Raw genomic sequence first — 19,595 nt, 5'->3', positions numbered from 1 at the left:
CATCAAAAAGTAATAACTTTTGAGAAATTGGAATTTCTATAAAAAAAACGCACAAAGTCCATTAGGAAATCTGACCCATAAGCAAATCTGGTCCCTTCAGCATGTCAAATTTCAACTCTACAGTTACTTTCTGCTGCCTGCAGAGTGACCCGTATGGTATTTTTTACTACATAACTCTCAATATAATTATCGACTGCTAATTTTTTTGTGCCATTGTTCCTCCTATACATTTTTTCTACACACCTCCCCGATTTAAAGTTTCTGTGTTTAGTAGTTTTCGCTTAGAAAAACAAAATGCGAAATAACGTTGGTTTTGCTTATGATTTTTCAATATGACAGAAAATTTTTCATAGATTTTTTTAAACTATCATTAGCGTATTAAACATTAGAGTTCTTGATTTAAAATCAATTAAATCTGTAAAATTACTGAATGTGAAGTTGTTAAGGCCTATGGCTTCATTGCTGAAATCTTTAACTGTTGTAATATAATAATACTACGAGGCTAAGTCCCCTGTTCGCTAACGCTCGCAAACCCCAATGATTGCTTCTCAAAAAAAATTTTTTTTTGTTGTTGCATAAAACAGTTAAAATTACTCAACTAAAAATATATGTACTATGTATTATGAAGTACACTTGTGCCACTATTTCTCACGTCCAAATATTTCCTTTATGATTCTATTACGATATATTTTTTATAAGTAATCATTTTTGAAATAACATTTAAAATTAAAAGTACATTGTTATAACCAATTCACAACTGTAATTTAATATGTTTACTTACCAAACAAACGGATGCACATTTTAAATGCAATTTTTGCATTCATCGATCGCACTTTGTGCATGAAGCTTAAAGATTAGTTCTAAATCATTTAACGAAATTTCTTTACAGTAATTCATAATAGTATATCAGAGTAATTTGCATCAAAAAAATAATAATTGTGAAACGATTAATAAGATCAGACACCGATTTAAATATCTTTATCTTAAAATGTAACGTATTCTAATGAACAAATTATACTAATGATAGTAGTAATAAAAACAATACTCTTAACTTAGAAGACAAACAAATTCAAAACCGTAATAACAACAGTGCAGGTTAATATCTTTAAATTAGGGATACAAAAATATTTATAGGAAAACCCGTGCATTTATAACTTATATCAATTTTATGCGGATGACAGCTAAACCAATATTGAAATTATAGTGGAAAAACTGGATCCTACCACGTGATTTTACAGTCAATAAACATGTATTGACAACAATGGAAAGCTATGACAACCATCACAAGATTTTATATCTAAGAAAGAAACAGTCCCCCAAAAATGTCATGTTACAATTACTACTAAAGACAAATTTTTATTGAACTTATCACTAAAGATAATTAATTTCTTGAATTGTAAAATTTAATGTGATTTAATATGCAATACGTTCTCCTGTAAAAAGAATAATGTAATATAAATGATGTATAAATATAAAATTTAATTCATTTTATGCATCTGCATTGTGCATCTGTTTGTGGTTTTACCTTCTGAAAAAGTCATAATGAGGCATATTATCATTTAGCGATAATGGAAAATATGAAAATCTGACTGTAAAAACGGGTAATTTCTCTGAAAAAAGTAATGAGTGACAGCCTCACCGATTAAGCAAATGTAAGTACTTTATCTGATTTTTAACATACAGTCATCTAAGTTAATCGCAAAACAGTTCATTTTCGAAGGTTTTCTCTAGAAAGTAACCTGTCCATTTCGATGTGATTTTGATATAAATGTTGTTGTTGTAGTTCGTTTACGTCGCACTAGAGCTGAACAATGGGCTATTGGCGACGGTCTGGGAAACATCCCTGAGGATGAGCCGAAGACATGCCATCGCAATTTTGATCCTCTGCAGAGCGGATGGTACTACCTCTTTGGTAGCCCGACGACCTGCACGCGAAGTCGAGCACTTTACTGTACAACAGTTTAACGAGGAGCAATATCGCATACCCTCGGCCCCTACGCAGACTAATACAAGTGGTCACCTACCCGCACATTGAACGCAGCCAGTGATGCTTGACTTCGGTGATGTGCTGGGAACCGTGTCGTAACGATCAGTCGACTGCGGAACGATTTTGACATAGTCATCATCATCATCATAGTTGGACAGACAGCAAAATGTGGGCTAGTGCCTTTCTCTGTAGATTTTTCCATAACGACTTCTGATCTATTATAGATCTCCGATTCTTTTCATTAATTGTAAGAAAATCAGACTCCACCGAATCAGCCCATCTCAACGTCTGCCATCCCCGCTTTCTTGTTCCTGTTTGCCTAAAAAATAATAAATGCTTTTTTATTTTATTGTCATCACTCATTCGAATCACTTGGATCTTTCAATTCATTCCGTAGTATACACCGCAAAATCTTTCTCTCATATATTGGGATACAATTGTTGTTCAGGTTTTGTAACTGTCCAAACTTGATTTTGACATAATACAGGTAAACATATGTGAGCGCAGGTCTTGTGCTGGTTTTATGTAAAACTATTTTTTATGCCTCTTTACTCCATTGATTGTACAATTTTTTTTTATCGAGGTAAAAATTGACAATGCAAATGAAATCGAGAGAAAATTCAAAACATTTGAAAAATCGTTCTATCTATATGCTACCTAACTGCAGTTCTTTCGCACATGCATTGCCTACGCCGCACTTTTTATTTTTTAATAATGATCTTTCCTGTTCTCTTTTATTTCTGCTTTTTCTGTATTTTCGTTTCATTTAGTTCAGAAAACAATGACATAGTAAAGAACATGAACAAAGTGATGCTATTATTTTACACTTGGATAAAACTTACAGATGATTTTTTGAAGCTGAAACAGACAACTTTGAAAGATATATAATTTCTAATACGAGAAATTCTTTGTTTTCGAGTGTAATTAACTAATTTGCATGGATATTGAAAAACACATTATGTCGTTCTTCATCGGTTTTCAGGAAATAAGCTATACTATTTTATTTGTAACATGTCAATAAACTTTAGTTTTTTATTTCCTTGCATTTTCTAAAAACAACACAGAGGTAAAAAAAATACCAGACTGGTAAAATTTGTTGTGTCTCTGGCTGAATGGGAGCAAAGAAAAAAGTTCGGTAGTTTTTACCAAAGCGAATTGGCAATTATTTTGATAATATTAACAATAAAGTATGATAGTATAATATGTGAAAAAAGTTAGAAAATGGGATAAAATTCAGTAGTTTTGCCAAGAAACTTTAGAGCTTGGCATAAAAGCCATTTATAATGTACTTTAATTGCTCTGCTTAAATACATTTATAATTTACATTAATTATATTAAATTCATTGAATATTTACTCTAAAAATAAATTTACTTTTTAGTTTTGTATTTTTTAATAAAAGTGTGTGTAGTGGCTGTGATCGTTTTAAATTAATTAGTGATAGTTTAGGTATCATCATGGACTTTTGGCCGTTACAGACAGATATATCTTAATTTCGATGTAATATAATGATAATTAACTCAGAGAAATGAATAAAATGGTTCAAGAAAAATTGATTTATTAAGTATTGAAAATGACCACAATTCAAAACTTAAAAATAAAGAAAAATCCCTTAAAGAGATCAAGAAAAACATTCTCTTGCATCGAAAATTTTAGTTAAGATTCTATTCAGCGGTTGGGAAGGGGGATAACATAGCCAAAACTAAATCCAACCCCCCATAATAAATATTAGATTGGAAAATACTTTGGCGATCGCGAATCGCCAATATGACTTAGAGAATTAGTATAACCATGTAACTGAAAATATTAATGGTAAGAAATTAAAGAACAAAGAGTTATAAATAGATTTTTGTGTTCGATTAGTCGCGGCAGTGAATTAATGATTAGTATTGGAAAAAAAAAGTTATCCGTTACATAGATCGATAAGAAAAGAATTAAATATTTTTATATTCGCTTTTTATAAATTTTAGTAAAAATTAAATAATTGATATAATTTAATTAAAATTCGGTTAAGAATGATTAAAAAAATAAGTTTAAGAAAGTGAAGAAATTTTAAAAGATAGGAAATGTATTTATACATAATGCCAATTGTGGCGTCACAGTGTGGTAATAAGAACTATAATCTTACAAATCAGAAAAATTACGAAATGGATGGTTTCATACCATATCGCTGCTTCAAAACTGAAACGACACATCTGCATACATTACACATTTGCAGATGTGTCGTTTTAGTTTTGAGACAGCGATAGATTTTGGTTCTATTAAACAGAATTATGTTTTTTATTTTTCCAGGAATATAATTACGATACAGAACTGTAATTTTTCCAGAATTTTTTCCAGTATTTGCAAATAAATATTAACCTTTACCTTTGTGGTCACGGGACGTTTAGATTTAGATTTATTTTTAGATTTAGCAATATTAGCACATCCTCTCACATTCGCGTGCGTCTGTTCTGAAGTAACTGAACATGAAGACTTTGTTCAAGGACACAGGATTTCAAAGTTCATTCCATTATATGTGGTAGCGGGTTGTATATAAATAAACAAATAAATAAGCAAAACTAAGAAAATAAATAAAAAGATAAATGAATCATATAACGTTATAGCTGGTAAACTGAAATCCTTGATATAGACTGGATAACAATTCACACATCTAAGTCACGAAGGAACCTAAATACTTACTAACCTACAACATTTTTCTTAGCAGTTTGTCTAACCACTCATGTAACGATAATAAGGGTGCTCTCCTGTAAAAACTATTCCACGAAAGAAAGTTAGTTGCAATTCTTGATTCAAAACTGCTCTTGTTTCTTGACTTGGATTCAAAATTACAAAGTTACTGAGATAATTAATGGTATAACCAAAATGCCGATATGGATTGCCCGTTCGATGCCTGCTTCTATAAAATCAAATTTTTAAAAAAATTGCAGTTTTCTGGTGAACAGTTGAAAAAATGCTGTTCTCAATAATAAAAAAAGAATTTTGCGTACTGCAGTCTTCCATGAATTAATAATGGGATACCTGCTAGTGACGTGTTGTGGGTATCACGATCCTGATTGGTGGTTGAAACGTGGCATTTGTTTACGTTAGTAACTGCTCTTTTCATTCTATTTCGAGTAAGCCAATCCGTCAAGTATCAATTCTCTTAAGTGACACGTTCTATATTCTTATTCTTTCCCAAATTTATGTCAATTATTTATATTTCTTAGCACAGACAAGCATGAAGCCATGCAGAACATAAGCAGACGAATTATGCAACGAAGTTGCCAGGTATACAAATCGAAAATTTGTCACGGTTACAATAAAATGCATAAACATATAATAATTCTAAGAATTACTTTTCTATGAATTAGATGTGTGATAAAGTGCTGTATTTAATTCATTTCACGTTAGTCAACATTTCAACTTATGTCAAGAAACTCGACTCAACTTTAGCAAGCCATTTTGCTTATAAGCGATCAGCTGGCGCCGGCGTCGTAGGTCACATGTGTGGGTATTGTGTTCTTCTTCTTCTACTTGAAGTGTAAGTACCGAATTGACCCAGACCTTCATTAACTTTCAAACATGAAAAATAAATAAATCAAATCCTCTGTTTCAAAAAAATCAATAAATAAATAAAAATAATATTGTTATTAGCAAATCATAACTTTATTAAAAAATAATATGCATCCTTCCTTTAAAACTGATACCGTATAGATCTAAGAGCGTGATCGAGTTATAGCATAATTGGGTATACTATAGCCTGAGTCACAGATCGTGTTATTCCTACTAAATTTAACTAGTAAACAGCATTTTCTGCGAACCTGATTTCTAGCAACAAGTAAAAGCATCAAACGAAGTGTCTTGTTATAAGTCGCTACTCGCCAGGTTGGAATTGTATTAGTCTAGTTCCTTTGGAAATAATTTATATTGTTGTTTTACCGAAGTTTATGAATTTAGTAAGCATATTTAAAACTCAGTTTATTAATTAAACTAAAAGGTAAATGTTATTCCTAGTAAGTGGAAGTAGTTGTGCTTTTTTCATATTATACCCAATTGGGTATAATATAGCCTACGTCACAGGTTGTGTTGTTCCTACTAAATTTAACCCATGAACGGCATTTTCTGCGAGCCTAACTTCAAGCCACAAATAAACAAACGAAGTGTTCGATCGTTTAAATAGCTGCTCGCCAGATTTTATTGCATTATAAACAAAAGTTATTGAAACTAAATAAACAACAACAACTAAAACAAATAACAACAACTACTAATAACAATAACTAAATAAACAACAACTAAATTCCATTCGTTTAGCATTGCGCCATATGTTGTTCCTACTAAATCGAAGTAGTTGTGTTTTTTTCATATTATACCCAATTACAAGGTTTTGCGTGATAAATTTTGACTAAAAATTGAATTATTGAGCAGTAAGTTAGGGTTTTGTTTATACGACAAAATCCGTCTCTCGTTATGCTAAACCAAAGAAGTCATTTTCTATACAAATAGTAATTTAAATCGCAAATAGTAATTTTTAAACTCAAATTTTGAAATAATTAATCCGGCTTTATATAGAGTTATTACAACACATCAATTGCGTAACTACTGAATATGGATAGTAAGTATGATTATTTATGATCTCTTGCGTAATATTTAATCTCAATACACGGAATCAGGAAATATTTTTATTTTTTTTGTTTAGAATGAAATATTTCATAATTACTTGTCAAGCATGCTCTTTAAAGTATTATTCATCAAAACATACCAAATAATTTTTTATATCGAGAAAAAAATTTATGAATGTTTTACTGTTTTTTTTTTTCAATGTTTCATTTTTATGATGCATTTTTAATTTTCAAGATTCCATTAATTATGTTTTAGGACCGAGGCACTGGCAAAGCTTCTGTGAAGATCAGTTTCTGAATGGTATGTTGAATTTTAATATTTAATATTCATTTTAATATGTAAACATTTTACATAAAATAACTCGAGTAAAATTATTATTATAAAATAATTAGTTTTGAAATAATATTAATTTCACTAAAACATCATAATGCTTATTTATCATAATGTATTTCATAAGTGGAAGAACTACATTAACATGAAAAAGGTTTTAAAATTAATATAATTTTTTTTTAAATTTATAGTTCGAAAGATACTTAAATTTTATAGAAGCAGTGAAGCCAATTTCGCCAACGTATAGGAACTGAGCAGCTCATTGGCTAACAACAATACACATACAGTTATCAAATTTACACTATCGAGACATATCGGGTATGATAATATCGGATATGAATACATTTCGGATATGATAACATAACAATTATTATTAATGATAATTATAATTATCGAATGCGATAACGATCATTACCAATCACATAACATATGAAAAAGATAATCTTGTGATATGCAGGGTGATTCTAAAAAGATGGGAAAAATTTTAGGAAGTGACAGTACACACCCAGACAAACAATTTTTATCAAAGAATGCAGGGTCGAAAACAAAACGCAAAGGTGCTGGCGCATTTGAAAAGTTTTTTCATGCAAACGAGAAAGCTCCATTCCTATTGCGAGTTACTGCGCTACGCTATTTGTCGCCAAAAGTTCGCCTATCTTTTCTTCGCCGTTGTACCAGCATAGTCGCTGCCGGCCACTGTTTTGAACACTTATTGTAATCACATGCCATTAAATTTGATTTTATAACTTAACTTCATCGTTTTTTGTGTGTTTTTGCCTCATATAAGAACATAAACTTTGACGCCCTCTAGCGGTTTTGGGTTTTGTTTTCGACCATGCATTCTTTGATAAAAATTGTTTGTCCGGGTGTGTACTATTACTTTCCAAAATTTTTCCCATCTTTTTAGAAACACCCTGTATACAATACACGGTATTGTGAGTGTTGATAAATTTTATTTGAATAACTTAAACATTGACCTGTTTAAAGTAAATTGCTTAAATTCGAAAAATATGGCGAATATATTGTTAAATATCAGTATTTTTCACCTATTCATCACGTTATTAAAATTCGTACGAATTGAATATAGAAAACAATATCTGTGTTGGCGACAACTGCAATCGAAATTGCCCACAATATGTCTCTATAAGCGATAAATATCGTACAAACGAATGGCGAGAAAGTTATAGTGTCTGGAATTTCAAATATTTCTTTAACGACAACCATTGATATACGTTTTTAGAATCCTTGTTTAAAATGCAGTTTTTTTTGGAAAGAAGCGGTTGTTGACATTTAAATAAAAATGAAACTGCTATCGAAGTTTAACGAATCTTTATTGAATTAAAAATTGGAGATGTACTTTTAAAAATTAATATTTTAAAGAATTATATATAAAATAAAAACATATAATACTTAAATTAAAATCCACGACGGGGAAATTAAAATCCATAACAATGTTCGATGTGTTCCAATAGACTCTTTTTCTGTCAACGTTTGGTCTACCTTCAACTGCAATGGATTTTAAACATTTACATTTTACCCTACAACGCAAAACGGTCAAAGCAATCATTTTATTTCAGCCTACTTGTCGATTTTATTTATTTATATTTTTGAAGTAAAAAAAACGAAAAGAAAATGGTAGCTTTGTGGTGTTTTATAGTATATTTGTATGTTGCTAGATCTTTACGTCGAGGTCTCGAGTTCATTAAGTGTAACTCACTCTATTCAAAAGATTAATTTTTTATTTCTTAAATATCTTTAAAAGAACAAGAGAGAGAAAAAAAACACCATTAAATAATTAAAATTTCTATAAAAGGAACGAATTAACAACGAATATATCTTTTATAATAAATTAAAAACCTATAAATAAAAATAAGCAGTTTTAAAACCTAGCGAAATATCTTAGTAATTAGTCTGACCCTCCTAGTAAAGTTGCTTTTCTCTCCTACTAAAAAATAGAAAGTAACTTAAGTTTCAAAGGCAATATTACAAAAAAGTAATAATGATAAAATGTTTAGACTAATTTTTTCGTAGACGGAAAAAAATGAAAAATATTATTATTATTATTTTTTGAAATGATAACTACAATTCTTAAACAAGGAAAACCGACTCAAAGCATGGCAAGCTCGTCATTAGACTTTGCATGTAAAAAACTGATCCAGGAGTTCTATGGTTCATAATTTTTTCCCCTCCCTCCGGCAACCAGGACAGGCCATCAAATTTCCCACTGCAGTCGAATCGCCTCTTTCAAATTTTAATGCGCTATGGGCCGAGTATTTATGGTGTTATGCGCGAATTGTCTAGAATCGTGGCGAAAGTTTGTGATTTTGTCGGCAAGCTTATATAAATAGGAGTGTGCCTCGCTGGGCCGTTCTGACCTGAAATAGATCATCGACCTGCCTGAGGTTGTAAAGCCTGTGTTTAAATGCACTACGCTGTTATTTGAGCTGTAAGTGAGTGCTATAGATAGCTGTATCGTCTGGAAGTTTCTACTAATAAATTTTTGGTTTCACTTATCTCCAATCGAAACGAACCCCTGTACTTAGTACAATATATTGTATATAACAGACAGAAAAAGATCACATCCCCCAAGATGCTCCGATGATGAAGTAGTGGGATATTATTTTTTTATTCAAAAGGCTGCCGGTTCAAAACCGATCTGTCAACATAATTGCGTATTATTTTGGAATTATTCTTCGATTTTTGCAGTTTTCATAGATTGGTTGTTAGTTTTTTACCAAAAATTTTCAAAGATTTTTAATTTGTGTCTTAGTCTTAATAAACTCTTTTTAAAGATTATAATTATTAGCATTTTTACTAATGATAATAAAAATTTCTATATTACAATAGATACAGAGAAATATAACTTGTCTAACACTTGGTGATACTTCTTTCGTCAGATGAAAATTATCAAAACCAGTTAATGATTTTTAATAGTTTTGTCAAACAATGCAGAGGTGGAAATAACTTTCAAATATTAAAGAATTTAATACAAGAGAGTTATAATAAATAATGAAAAAATTATATTGCATTTCGCAAAACTATAACACGCATTTTCGCAAAGCTGGGACTTTTCCCCAAAATGTGTTGTGTGAGCTATTTTTGTAATCAGCTGAGTGTGTGCTGATTAAATAGAGATAACAGTCGTGAATGTTCTCACAACAGTTATAAAATAGTATATTTTTAGCCAAAAAGCAGTATTTCACGTTACGACAGAATTTTCAAAGTGTAGTTGAATTTTCTTTAAACATACATTTTTAGTTAATGATAATTTTCAAAAACCGTTTTATTTTCAGCTCCGTTTGAAGAAATCAGAAAGCCACTGACAGAAATATTAATCAAGACTTTAAACAAAGAATTCACGGTCACTAAAACGAGTCCTACTGTCAAAATTCGCAGAGCTATTCAGCTGCAGGAGCTAGCATGTGCTACAGAAATTAAAAGAACTGCTATACATGAAGCAGGTCATGCCTTATGTATATGGTTTTGGGGATCTAAGAATGTGGTTAAGAGTTCTACAATAACAGGAGTCAATTTAAAATATTTTTCAGCACCTGGACTTACTACTTACAAAAAATACGATCCTGAAACACTTGATGACGTAAGCAAATATTTATTTTAAAAAATCCTGATTTTTGCCAGCCTTGGCTTAATCAGTGTTGTAGTTACTAACTTTTCAATAGATAAACGCACTCATATTTTTTGTTTAAACAATATGCAAAAGATTGATTTAAATTAGCTTAAAATTCACAAAAATGTAAATACTTTAAGTTAGGTATTTTCAATTTAATTAAAATTTGTTATTTCGTGTAGCAGAGCAGCAGGTATTGCTTGCACCTAGAAATATATATATATATATATGGGTCATTCTCACAAAGACAGTCATTTTCATGTCTCCAGCATATTTTATGTTTGTTTTACAACTTACGAAAAAAAAATTTCTGGGAAAGTGTCCTTCAGAATGCAGGCTAACAAAAGAATAAAAATGAAATTATCAATTTTTATTTTTTATTTATTTTAGGAAATTAAAATATACCAATATGTCATTCCCTCACTTGTCCCCACTGTTGATTTAAAAAAAGAAAAAATTGTTTCTGAAATAAAAATAAAAAAAAATTACAATATCGTGTTTCTTATTTCAGAATATTAAAATATAGAATTCAGAAAATCAATTTTAAATTGATTTTTGATAAAAATATTAACACAGCACTATTTTAAACTTTTTCCCTTGTGTTTCGCGTCATTCCCTCATAACAATTTTCTTATCACCTGCAATCTTCTTAGAATAAAAATATTTTAATAAAAACTTTAGCAGTTAACAACTGGCATCATAGAGCAAAATTGCAGTTTGTTCCATCTTCAACTTAAAGAAGCTTTGCTGTGGAATAAATTTGAATGAATCAAACCAGGTAAAATGTTTTACATTTGTCATTCCCTCATGTTGTTTTTTAGAGTAAAATAAAATACAACTTCATCGAGAAAGTGGATAATTATATGTTGCTTTCTTGTATGAATTTAATTGTATGTGATTGATTTCAGAACTTAATTAGGCCTAAATGTTATTTTTAAATTTATCATTCCCTCTCTAGTGTATAAAGTGAGGGAATGGTGCTGAAGTGAGGGAATGATTCAAGATCAAGAATATTATTAAATTTTTTTCTGTTCAATCGTGCAGCCAATTTTATTTCCCAAACCTGTAAAAACTATTGAATATATAAAACTAAATTATAATAAATATTATATATTCTTAGTATGCTATCATTTTCAAACTTGAGGTAGCTGTAACTTAGAGAAAAACATGTATTAAAATAAAATATCATTTCCTCACTTTTTAAATATAGAAATTAGAAATTAATTAATTTATTTAAATATTAAGTATAATTTATAGGATATATACTTTCTTTATAATGCCATTACATATTTCTATTAATATAAAAAGTTTCAGAGTTTTTTATTCACTTTACTTTTTTGGGATTTTATGAACAGAAAAATGACAGTTTTCGACCATATATATATATATATATATATATATATATATATATATATATATATATATATATATATATATATATATATATATATATATATATATATATATATATATATATATATATAGCGAGCAGGACAGACAGGCACAGGATTTAAAAAAGATTAAATTAATTTTATACATAATAATCAGAGAATGAATATCCATGTGACACACAAATCAAAGTCCTCCTTGATAAAAGTTAGGGTAAATCTTGTAAAATAATTCCGTAAAATGGTTCGTGTTAGGGAATAAGGGAAATCCCTGTGATTATAATTGGTTCATTAAATCGGTCGAGGGAAAAGTATGTTTCTAACAAAGTTGTAGAGGAAAATTCCTTAAAATGTTAATTAACGCATACTTGAACTAAAAATGGATTAAAAGACAGGATTAGATATTTAAGTGTGTTTTAAGCGTTTAGTTTTGAATAATAAATTAAGGAAAGACTTATAAAAACGGTATAACATAAACTTTTTAACCAATATTGTTGCAAAAATCACATTGGTCTAATCACATTGGAATTTTCTTGAAATTCCCTTGTCAAATTCAAATAAACAAAAGAAAATATTAATAGTTAAAATATAGTTTTTGTTTCATAAATACAGAAGTAAAAAAAAAGAGAAATTACTATTAATTAAAAATTGTGCCAAAAATTTAGGTCCCGCAGTGGACTGATCGTTAAGACACGGTTCCCAGCAGATCACCGAAGTCAAGCATCACTGGCTGCGGTCAGTGTGCGGGTGGGTGATCACTTGGATCTGTCTGCGTAGGGACCGAGGGTGTGAGGTATTGGTACTCGTTAAACTGTGCTACCGTAAAGTGCTCGACTTCGCGTGCAGGTCGTTGGGCTACCGAAGCGGGGCGCCATCCCCTCTGAGGAGGATCAAAATTGTGATGGCATGTCTTCGGATTATCCTCAGGGATGTCTCCCAGACCGTCGCCAATAGCCCATTGTGCAGCTCTAGTGTGACGTAAATGAACTACAACAACAGCAGCCAAAAAATTAGAGAAACACTGCTTGACGTACTCTTTTCACTGCACACATTATTAGCGAGACCACGATTTTACCAGAAAATATTTTACTGCTTGATTGAAATAAGGTGGATGGTCACAAGGATTGCTTTAAATGCTTAGAAATTACTGGCACAATCCACCATCACCGGCGGTTGCATTGAGGAGATTGTGCTATAATTGCCAAGTTACTGCATGCCAAGTTACTCTCTATGCCAAGTTACTGCATCATACTTACGTTAAGTTCTCCAAAAGTTGATGACGCTGCTTTATCTTTTCCCTTTCAACAGTTTAATTTATATAAATCCATAAACGTCCCGCAGTGTACTGATAGTAAGCACACAGTTCCCAGTAGAATCCCAAATCATGCATCACTGGCTGCTGTAAGCGGGTGGGTGACCATTTTGGTCAGCCTGCGTAGAAACCAAGGGTGTGCGGTATCAATCCTCGGTACACTGTTCTACCTTAAATTGCCAATTACCCCATTGTGTAGCTTTAGTGGGACGTAAATAAAGTAATGCTACTACTTAACTAAGAGGATATAGCTAAAATTGTTATAACAGCACCAGCATTTTTACATTTTATTGATGGATTGATATTTTTCAGTGTATCTATTACATTTTTCTTAACAGTGACCGACCCCAAGTTACTTTTGGCCGGAGCACTCTTCAGAGTTCACTTCAGGGTCATATTTTGTCGCAGGGGGTTGCTTATGACTGCTATTACTTTTAAATAATTTGTTATGATCAACATTTACAACGCAATTTCGAAGTCAATGTTTCGCAAGGAAATAAAGGGTGTCCCTAAATTTGCGCAAAGATGCATGTTTTTTATTTTATTGAAACATAAAATACATAGGATAGGGTTATGCACATCAAGCAAATGACTTTCGTGGCTTCATCACATGCGCTCTCTTTTGTCGAATTTTTCCATTTTGCATCGATGGGGCTTTTGCAGGATACCTTTCTTGCAGAAGATACCTTTAAAAACTTCTGAAAACAAAGATCGATAACAATTATCCTAAGCCTTTTATATTCCTCTTTCATTTATGAAAGAGATTTTTTTGCATTAAAAGAATACAGTTTCAAAGACAATTGAGATATTTTTAATCATGCCAGTCAAGTTATTTGATTTTTCTTTTTTACAAAAAAGAGAAAAAAATGGACATTAGCAATTTAAATGCCCAATTTAACCAATTGATACACTAACGTAAACAAGTGCAAACCGCGTAAAAACAATAAAGCTGTATAGTATCGCCTGGTAATTAAGATTTTACTTAGAATCTTATAGTACGTCTAATAATTTGGTCAGGGACTGTAGTCCCCAGTATTTCTCCACCATTATTTTTCGGTGCTATATTTTTCTACAATCATGCATAGCAGCAGTAGATTAATTTCTTTGTTTTATAAAATGTAGGTACAGTGTGAGTTTTTGCAGATAGTAAATATTTGCTTTTGTTATAATTTTGTCTTATTTCTTTTCTAGTATTTTGAAGAACTTGGTGTTTGTCTAGCTGGTTGTATCGCTGAAACTATGTTCTTCCCAGATCGTAAGTTCTTCACCAAAAATTCGAATTATTACTTGCCAGGAGACGATATGCATGATGCTTTGAACATAGCACATTTCATGGTATGTGTGTCTACTTATATATTCAGAAAAATAAAATTTAAAAAAGGTTGTAATCTAATTATCGACATTTATCTAATCATCGAATAACATTTTTAAGCATTACGTGAACAAGTTTTATTAGAAAGTTGATATGTTTAAAATGTAAATGAAAGTTTTAAAAGTAGGTTTAAAAAAAGGTCATTTCAATTATCTAAAAATTACATAATATCGTCGTTAGACAATTTAAAGCACTTATATGTATTCAAAATTTCAAGGAATCGAGTCATGCATGCAAATCATGGTACGATATAGCCTAAAATCTTCTGTAATGATATAGCTAAACAATGCATTAAATCAGGGGTCGCCAAACTTTTTTGACCATCGACCCCTATGTAATTTTTCGAAATCTCCATCGACCCCCACAAAAGTAATTTTCTGTTTATTAAAATAAAACTCTATTAGATACTGTGTTTGTACAGTTATTTTATGATTTTAAACATTTATTAAAGTAATAGTACATTGTGTAACCATAGTTTTATGAAAAATATATTAATATTGAAATTTAAATACCTTATTATTAAATAATAAGTAATTATGCATAAGTAGATATAATAAGTAAAGTAACTAAAGATTTACTGCTTTTTGATCAATGAGATGGGTGTGCCTGGTGTTTTTTTGCAAGGTTCGCTATATTGGGTTCAAAATTGGTCAATTTTAATTTTCGTCAAAATTGGTCAATTTTGTAACTTTCGTAATAAAATACAAAGTGTGTTATAGTTTTGTCGCGGGCTGTACTAATCCATATTATTAATGCTTACCCTCTTTTTTGGGCATTGATAACTAAAATTGATATCTGAACCAAACGAATGGTTTTATCAAAACAATAATTATCCAAAACTATAAAAGTTTTAATAATGACACTGCAAATGTTCAACACAGTTTGCAACTATAGCTGAAACTGCGTATGATATTTGCATTTGTAACGTCAATGCTCGTCATACGTGACATTTGGACAAACGCACATATGCATATGACTTATAAACTGCGCTGTGTTCGCGCCACTGCGCGGTGGTACGTAAATACTTGTTTCACCCCAACAAATATACGTTTATTAATTTATGTTTTATAAAGAAACTGATATTGAGTCAATTATAAAAAAAATTCACAAATTTTACATTCTTAATTAGGTATGTGTGATTTGCGTATTGAGAACTGTTTGTTTTTTCCGAACCACAATCAACCCTTCCGATTCGGATCGACCCCCATCCGCCCCCCTGCCTCAGACCGACCCCCGCTTTTGTTAAATAGACCCCTGGGGGTCTATATAGACCACTTTGGCGACCTCTGCATTAAATAAATATCTTTTATCTTAAATGCTCTATGTTATATTTTTGTGACCAGAGAAACGTTTTTCTACTTGCGCAATGTATGGACGGAAACTGGTAAATACTTCCAGTCGGAAAAAAAACACCTGTCTAAATTGGACAAAGTGAGAAGCATACCAATTATTAACGTCTAAATCATGAAAGTTAAGCGGAAGCAGCTATTAATTTCAGATCCGAAAACAGCAGAAGCCGTGTTACTGCATCAAGGGTGGAGTAACACATAAACTTGTATTTTAAATTAGGATAAAAGGTGATATAAGAAATGTTAGTGAAGGTGCGCAGTGTAGAAGCTGAGAGTTGAAAAAAAAGCATTTTTTCTATCGCCTTTTAGACTGTAAGTAATACATCTTTGAACAAGATATAACATCAATGATACAAATAATATAATAAAAAAGTATTTCTTTTGTTTTACTATTTTTCTGCACATCCAGTTTTATAAGTTTGTTGTAGCTAACGGCGATTACTTAGAATGCTTGTGATATTTACGTTGTTTGTGGGCTTTATTTATTCCGTTTATCTTATCAAATGATTCGATAAACTTTTCGAACGCATCTTGCCTTCATTCTCACGTACAGACGAGTTTTTTTTTGCACCATGAATTCTGCAGAAAAATCTTACGACTGGCAGAACTCTTTGTACCGGCAATGAAGCATTCCAGATTAGTTTTTTCCTTGAAGTTTTTAAGGAGAATCATGCTTTTAAAACAACTTCCTGTTGGCATACAAAAACGGAAATATTTTTAAACAATTTTAATTATCATATTAACAGTAATTATTCATATTATTGGTTAAATATTTGAAACAAATTGCTTAATTTTTATCTGGAGATGAAATTGTTTCGTTATTTAGGCAAAACAAAAAGGAACTATAGAAAACAAAGCTAAAGTCGACCGTGAAACTCTGGAGAATGTTTCAATTTATTTGCAGAAAGGCTACAAAGCAGCATCGTATTTGCTTAAAACTAAAGAAAAGATGTTGATAAGGGTTTGTATCTTTCTATACAATACAATTCTTAAACAGAAAGGATTTTTCGTCAGATAGGGAAATTTTCTAGTGAGGTAAAATAAAAACAATTTGCCAGTGTTTGAAACTGGATGAATTTAGAACCTTGACAAATGCCTGTGATCGACAATTGTTATCGATATTGTTTTGTCTAGGCATTAGCCAAGATGCACAGGTATTTAAGACGGTTTAAAGTTGTCAGTAGTTGATTCCAGTCGATTAATTGTAGTAGTTAATTGCAGTTGTCTTTAGTTAGTTGCAATTGTCTTTAGTTAGTTGCAATTGTCTTTAGTTAGTTGCAATTGTCCTTAGTTAGTTGCAATTGTCTTTAGTTAGTTGCAATTGTCTTTAGTTAGTTGCAATTGTCTTTAGTTAATTGCTATTGTCTTTATTTAACTACAGTTAAACATGAGTCAAATCTAGTGTTTCCTATAAACGAAAATATGCTTTTGTTTTTCGTTTCAATACCAGTACATTTAGGGGAGTGTCGGGTACCCCCCCCCACTGTCAATTTCATATGTATAGAATATTTTTTCAAGTCAATGGGCCATCGGACATTAATTGTTATATTAAAAAAGATTATTTTCAAAGTTTCAAGTATTTATGCAGCTGGTAACACGGTAAACAATAGTTTTAAAAATATGTTAAATAAAGTAGTCAATTTTTTTAAATTTCTATTTTAAGTTAAACTATTCTTTTTTTAGTTTATTCTTTTTGCATTATTTAATTAGATGATAAAACAATAGAAACATGCAAAAATATTGATTATTTTTCAATATTATGCAGAAGTATAAGCAATACTCCTTTAGTGGTCGGGGCTACCCGACTCTCTCCTTTAATTGGAAATCAGCTTCAAAACTAAAATATACCAGGAACTTATGGAGTCTGAAACGGATTTCGAAGAAAGACTCGTTTGCGATACTCTAATTAGCGAAGAATCGATAACCTGACGAAACACACCTTTACTTCTATCAGCATGATCTCTCAAAAATATGATTTAATGGAGTCTGTAATGTATTTTGAAGAAAGACTCGTTTACGATACTGCAACTGCCAAAGAAGTATCTGAAAAAAACCCTTTATATCTATCAGTGGTGATCGCTCAAAACTATAATATACAACGAGCTTCTGGAGTCTGTAATGGATTTTGAAGAAGGACTCGTTTGCGATACTGCAAATGTCAAAGAAAACGGTATCATAGACCCTATTCGGTAATATATGTTCTGTTAGTTTCGAAGTGCAAACTTTGAACAATTGCTCTAATATTAGAAATTTTATTCATCTTGTATGCTATTGGCACCCGTAAGATGCAATAAAGATTCTCTCGTGTCTTTTCAGATCTTATTTCTCTACTTTTCCCTGACATTTTTGCCATGGATCGCAATACAATTTTTATGATCTAGCTTATCATTCCTAAAATATTTGACAAATACCTTGCAGAATTTTAATTTCTTTTTCTATTAAATTCAAATAGAAAGGTTTTTTTTTTCCTTCTTAAAATTAGTTTGTTGGAAAAAAAGTGTTTAAATACCTAGTATCGTATTGTGATCAACTTATGCGTTAAACTTTCCTCCTCCACAGATTGCTCAGGAGCTCACAATCAAATCAACTTTACGAACGAAAGATTTTCTAACACTTTTAGGACCTCCAAAAAGCAGGCGATTTAGCTTATACGATCGATTTTGCGGCTTTTCTATTGTCTTGAGGTCACGTGAGAGGAAGGAGCCAAAAAATATGGATGCAGCTCAGTCACTTGCAAGATATCAAGAAACAAATAAAAGAAAAGCCAAATCAATGGATTTAATGATGAAAAAGAAATCAAAACCACTTTTAGTATCCTTAAGAATTTGAAATTAATGTTGAAAATAGTAGAGTAATAAGTTTATATTTTTTTTAGATAATTTTTTATTCAATTTATTGGAACTGTTTTTTTGATAGCTGTTATAGTGATTTCCGTATTTGTTTAAAATTATTAAATTTTAATTTTATGTTCTATGTATTTTTTAGCGTATGATTTTTCAAACATGTACATTACGCAGAAATAATTTTAAAATTTTTTTTTAATAACTTTTGATTTAGTGATAGGTTTGTCACAAGTAAGGAAGCAATTTTAATGATTTGAGAATATAAAACATGCCAAATAATTTGTACTGAAGATATCTTAAATTATGAAATAAGCCTTAAAACGTACATTATCAGATTAAAAAATTTTTTCGAAAATTTCAGATTCTCGAAATATCGAAGTGATAGCTTCAATCTGAAAATTAAGAAACTAGAATTACAGGCTGGAGAGCGGTCGAGAGTTCGTGACCGTTAGTTTTACTTTTTTTACGTTTAGCTGTATCAAAACAGCTGTATTTTTAACTTCTATTTTTTAAAGAACTATCAGAACTACTCCGTTCAAATTCTGAATTTTGTCACTTAAAATTTCAAAGTTTAAAAAATTTGTATACATCACAGTTTCTTTGACCATTACTAAAATAAATAATTAAAAGTAGTAAATAATTATGAAATAAACATATTTTTTAACTTATCTTGGTTTATCTTTGGATAAACGGGTGTCATAACTGGGTGTAAAAACCTTTTGTTTATCTACAATTGGCGATCGAAATCGGCTGCAGGTGTGGCGTAGAACAGAACTCTCTACCTAT

At 30.8% G+C, this 19,595-nt stretch overlaps 1 protein-coding gene across 1 annotated transcript; it reads left to right on the top strand.

Annotated features, from left to right (window-relative positions):
* The first annotated feature begins 6,444 nt into the window (after nucleotides 1–6,444).
* LOC122270662 (uncharacterized) lies at nucleotides 6,445–18,913 on the top strand. The gene is made up of 6 exons (XM_043048985.3): nucleotides 6,445–6,579; nucleotides 6,843–6,887; nucleotides 10,211–10,515; nucleotides 14,437–14,580; nucleotides 16,793–16,927; nucleotides 18,526–18,913. The coding sequence occupies exons 1-6, from the start codon at nucleotides 6,573–6,575 to the stop codon at nucleotides 18,793–18,795; spliced, it is 906 nt and encodes a 301-aa protein (XP_042904919.2). The 5' UTR covers nucleotides 6,445–6,572; the 3' UTR covers nucleotides 18,796–18,913.
* The last annotated feature ends 682 nt before the right edge of the window (nucleotides 18,914–19,595 follow it).

This window comes from Parasteatoda tepidariorum, chromosome 6 (assembly GCF_982258835.1).
Source record: "Parasteatoda tepidariorum strain Cologne lab strain chromosome 6, Ptep-v5.0, whole genome shotgun sequence".
NCBI classification, from domain to species: domain Eukaryota; kingdom Metazoa; phylum Arthropoda; class Arachnida; order Araneae; family Theridiidae; genus Parasteatoda; species Parasteatoda tepidariorum.
Note: the sequence above shows the minus strand (reverse complement) of the source record. Positions and strands in the feature narration are given on the sequence as shown.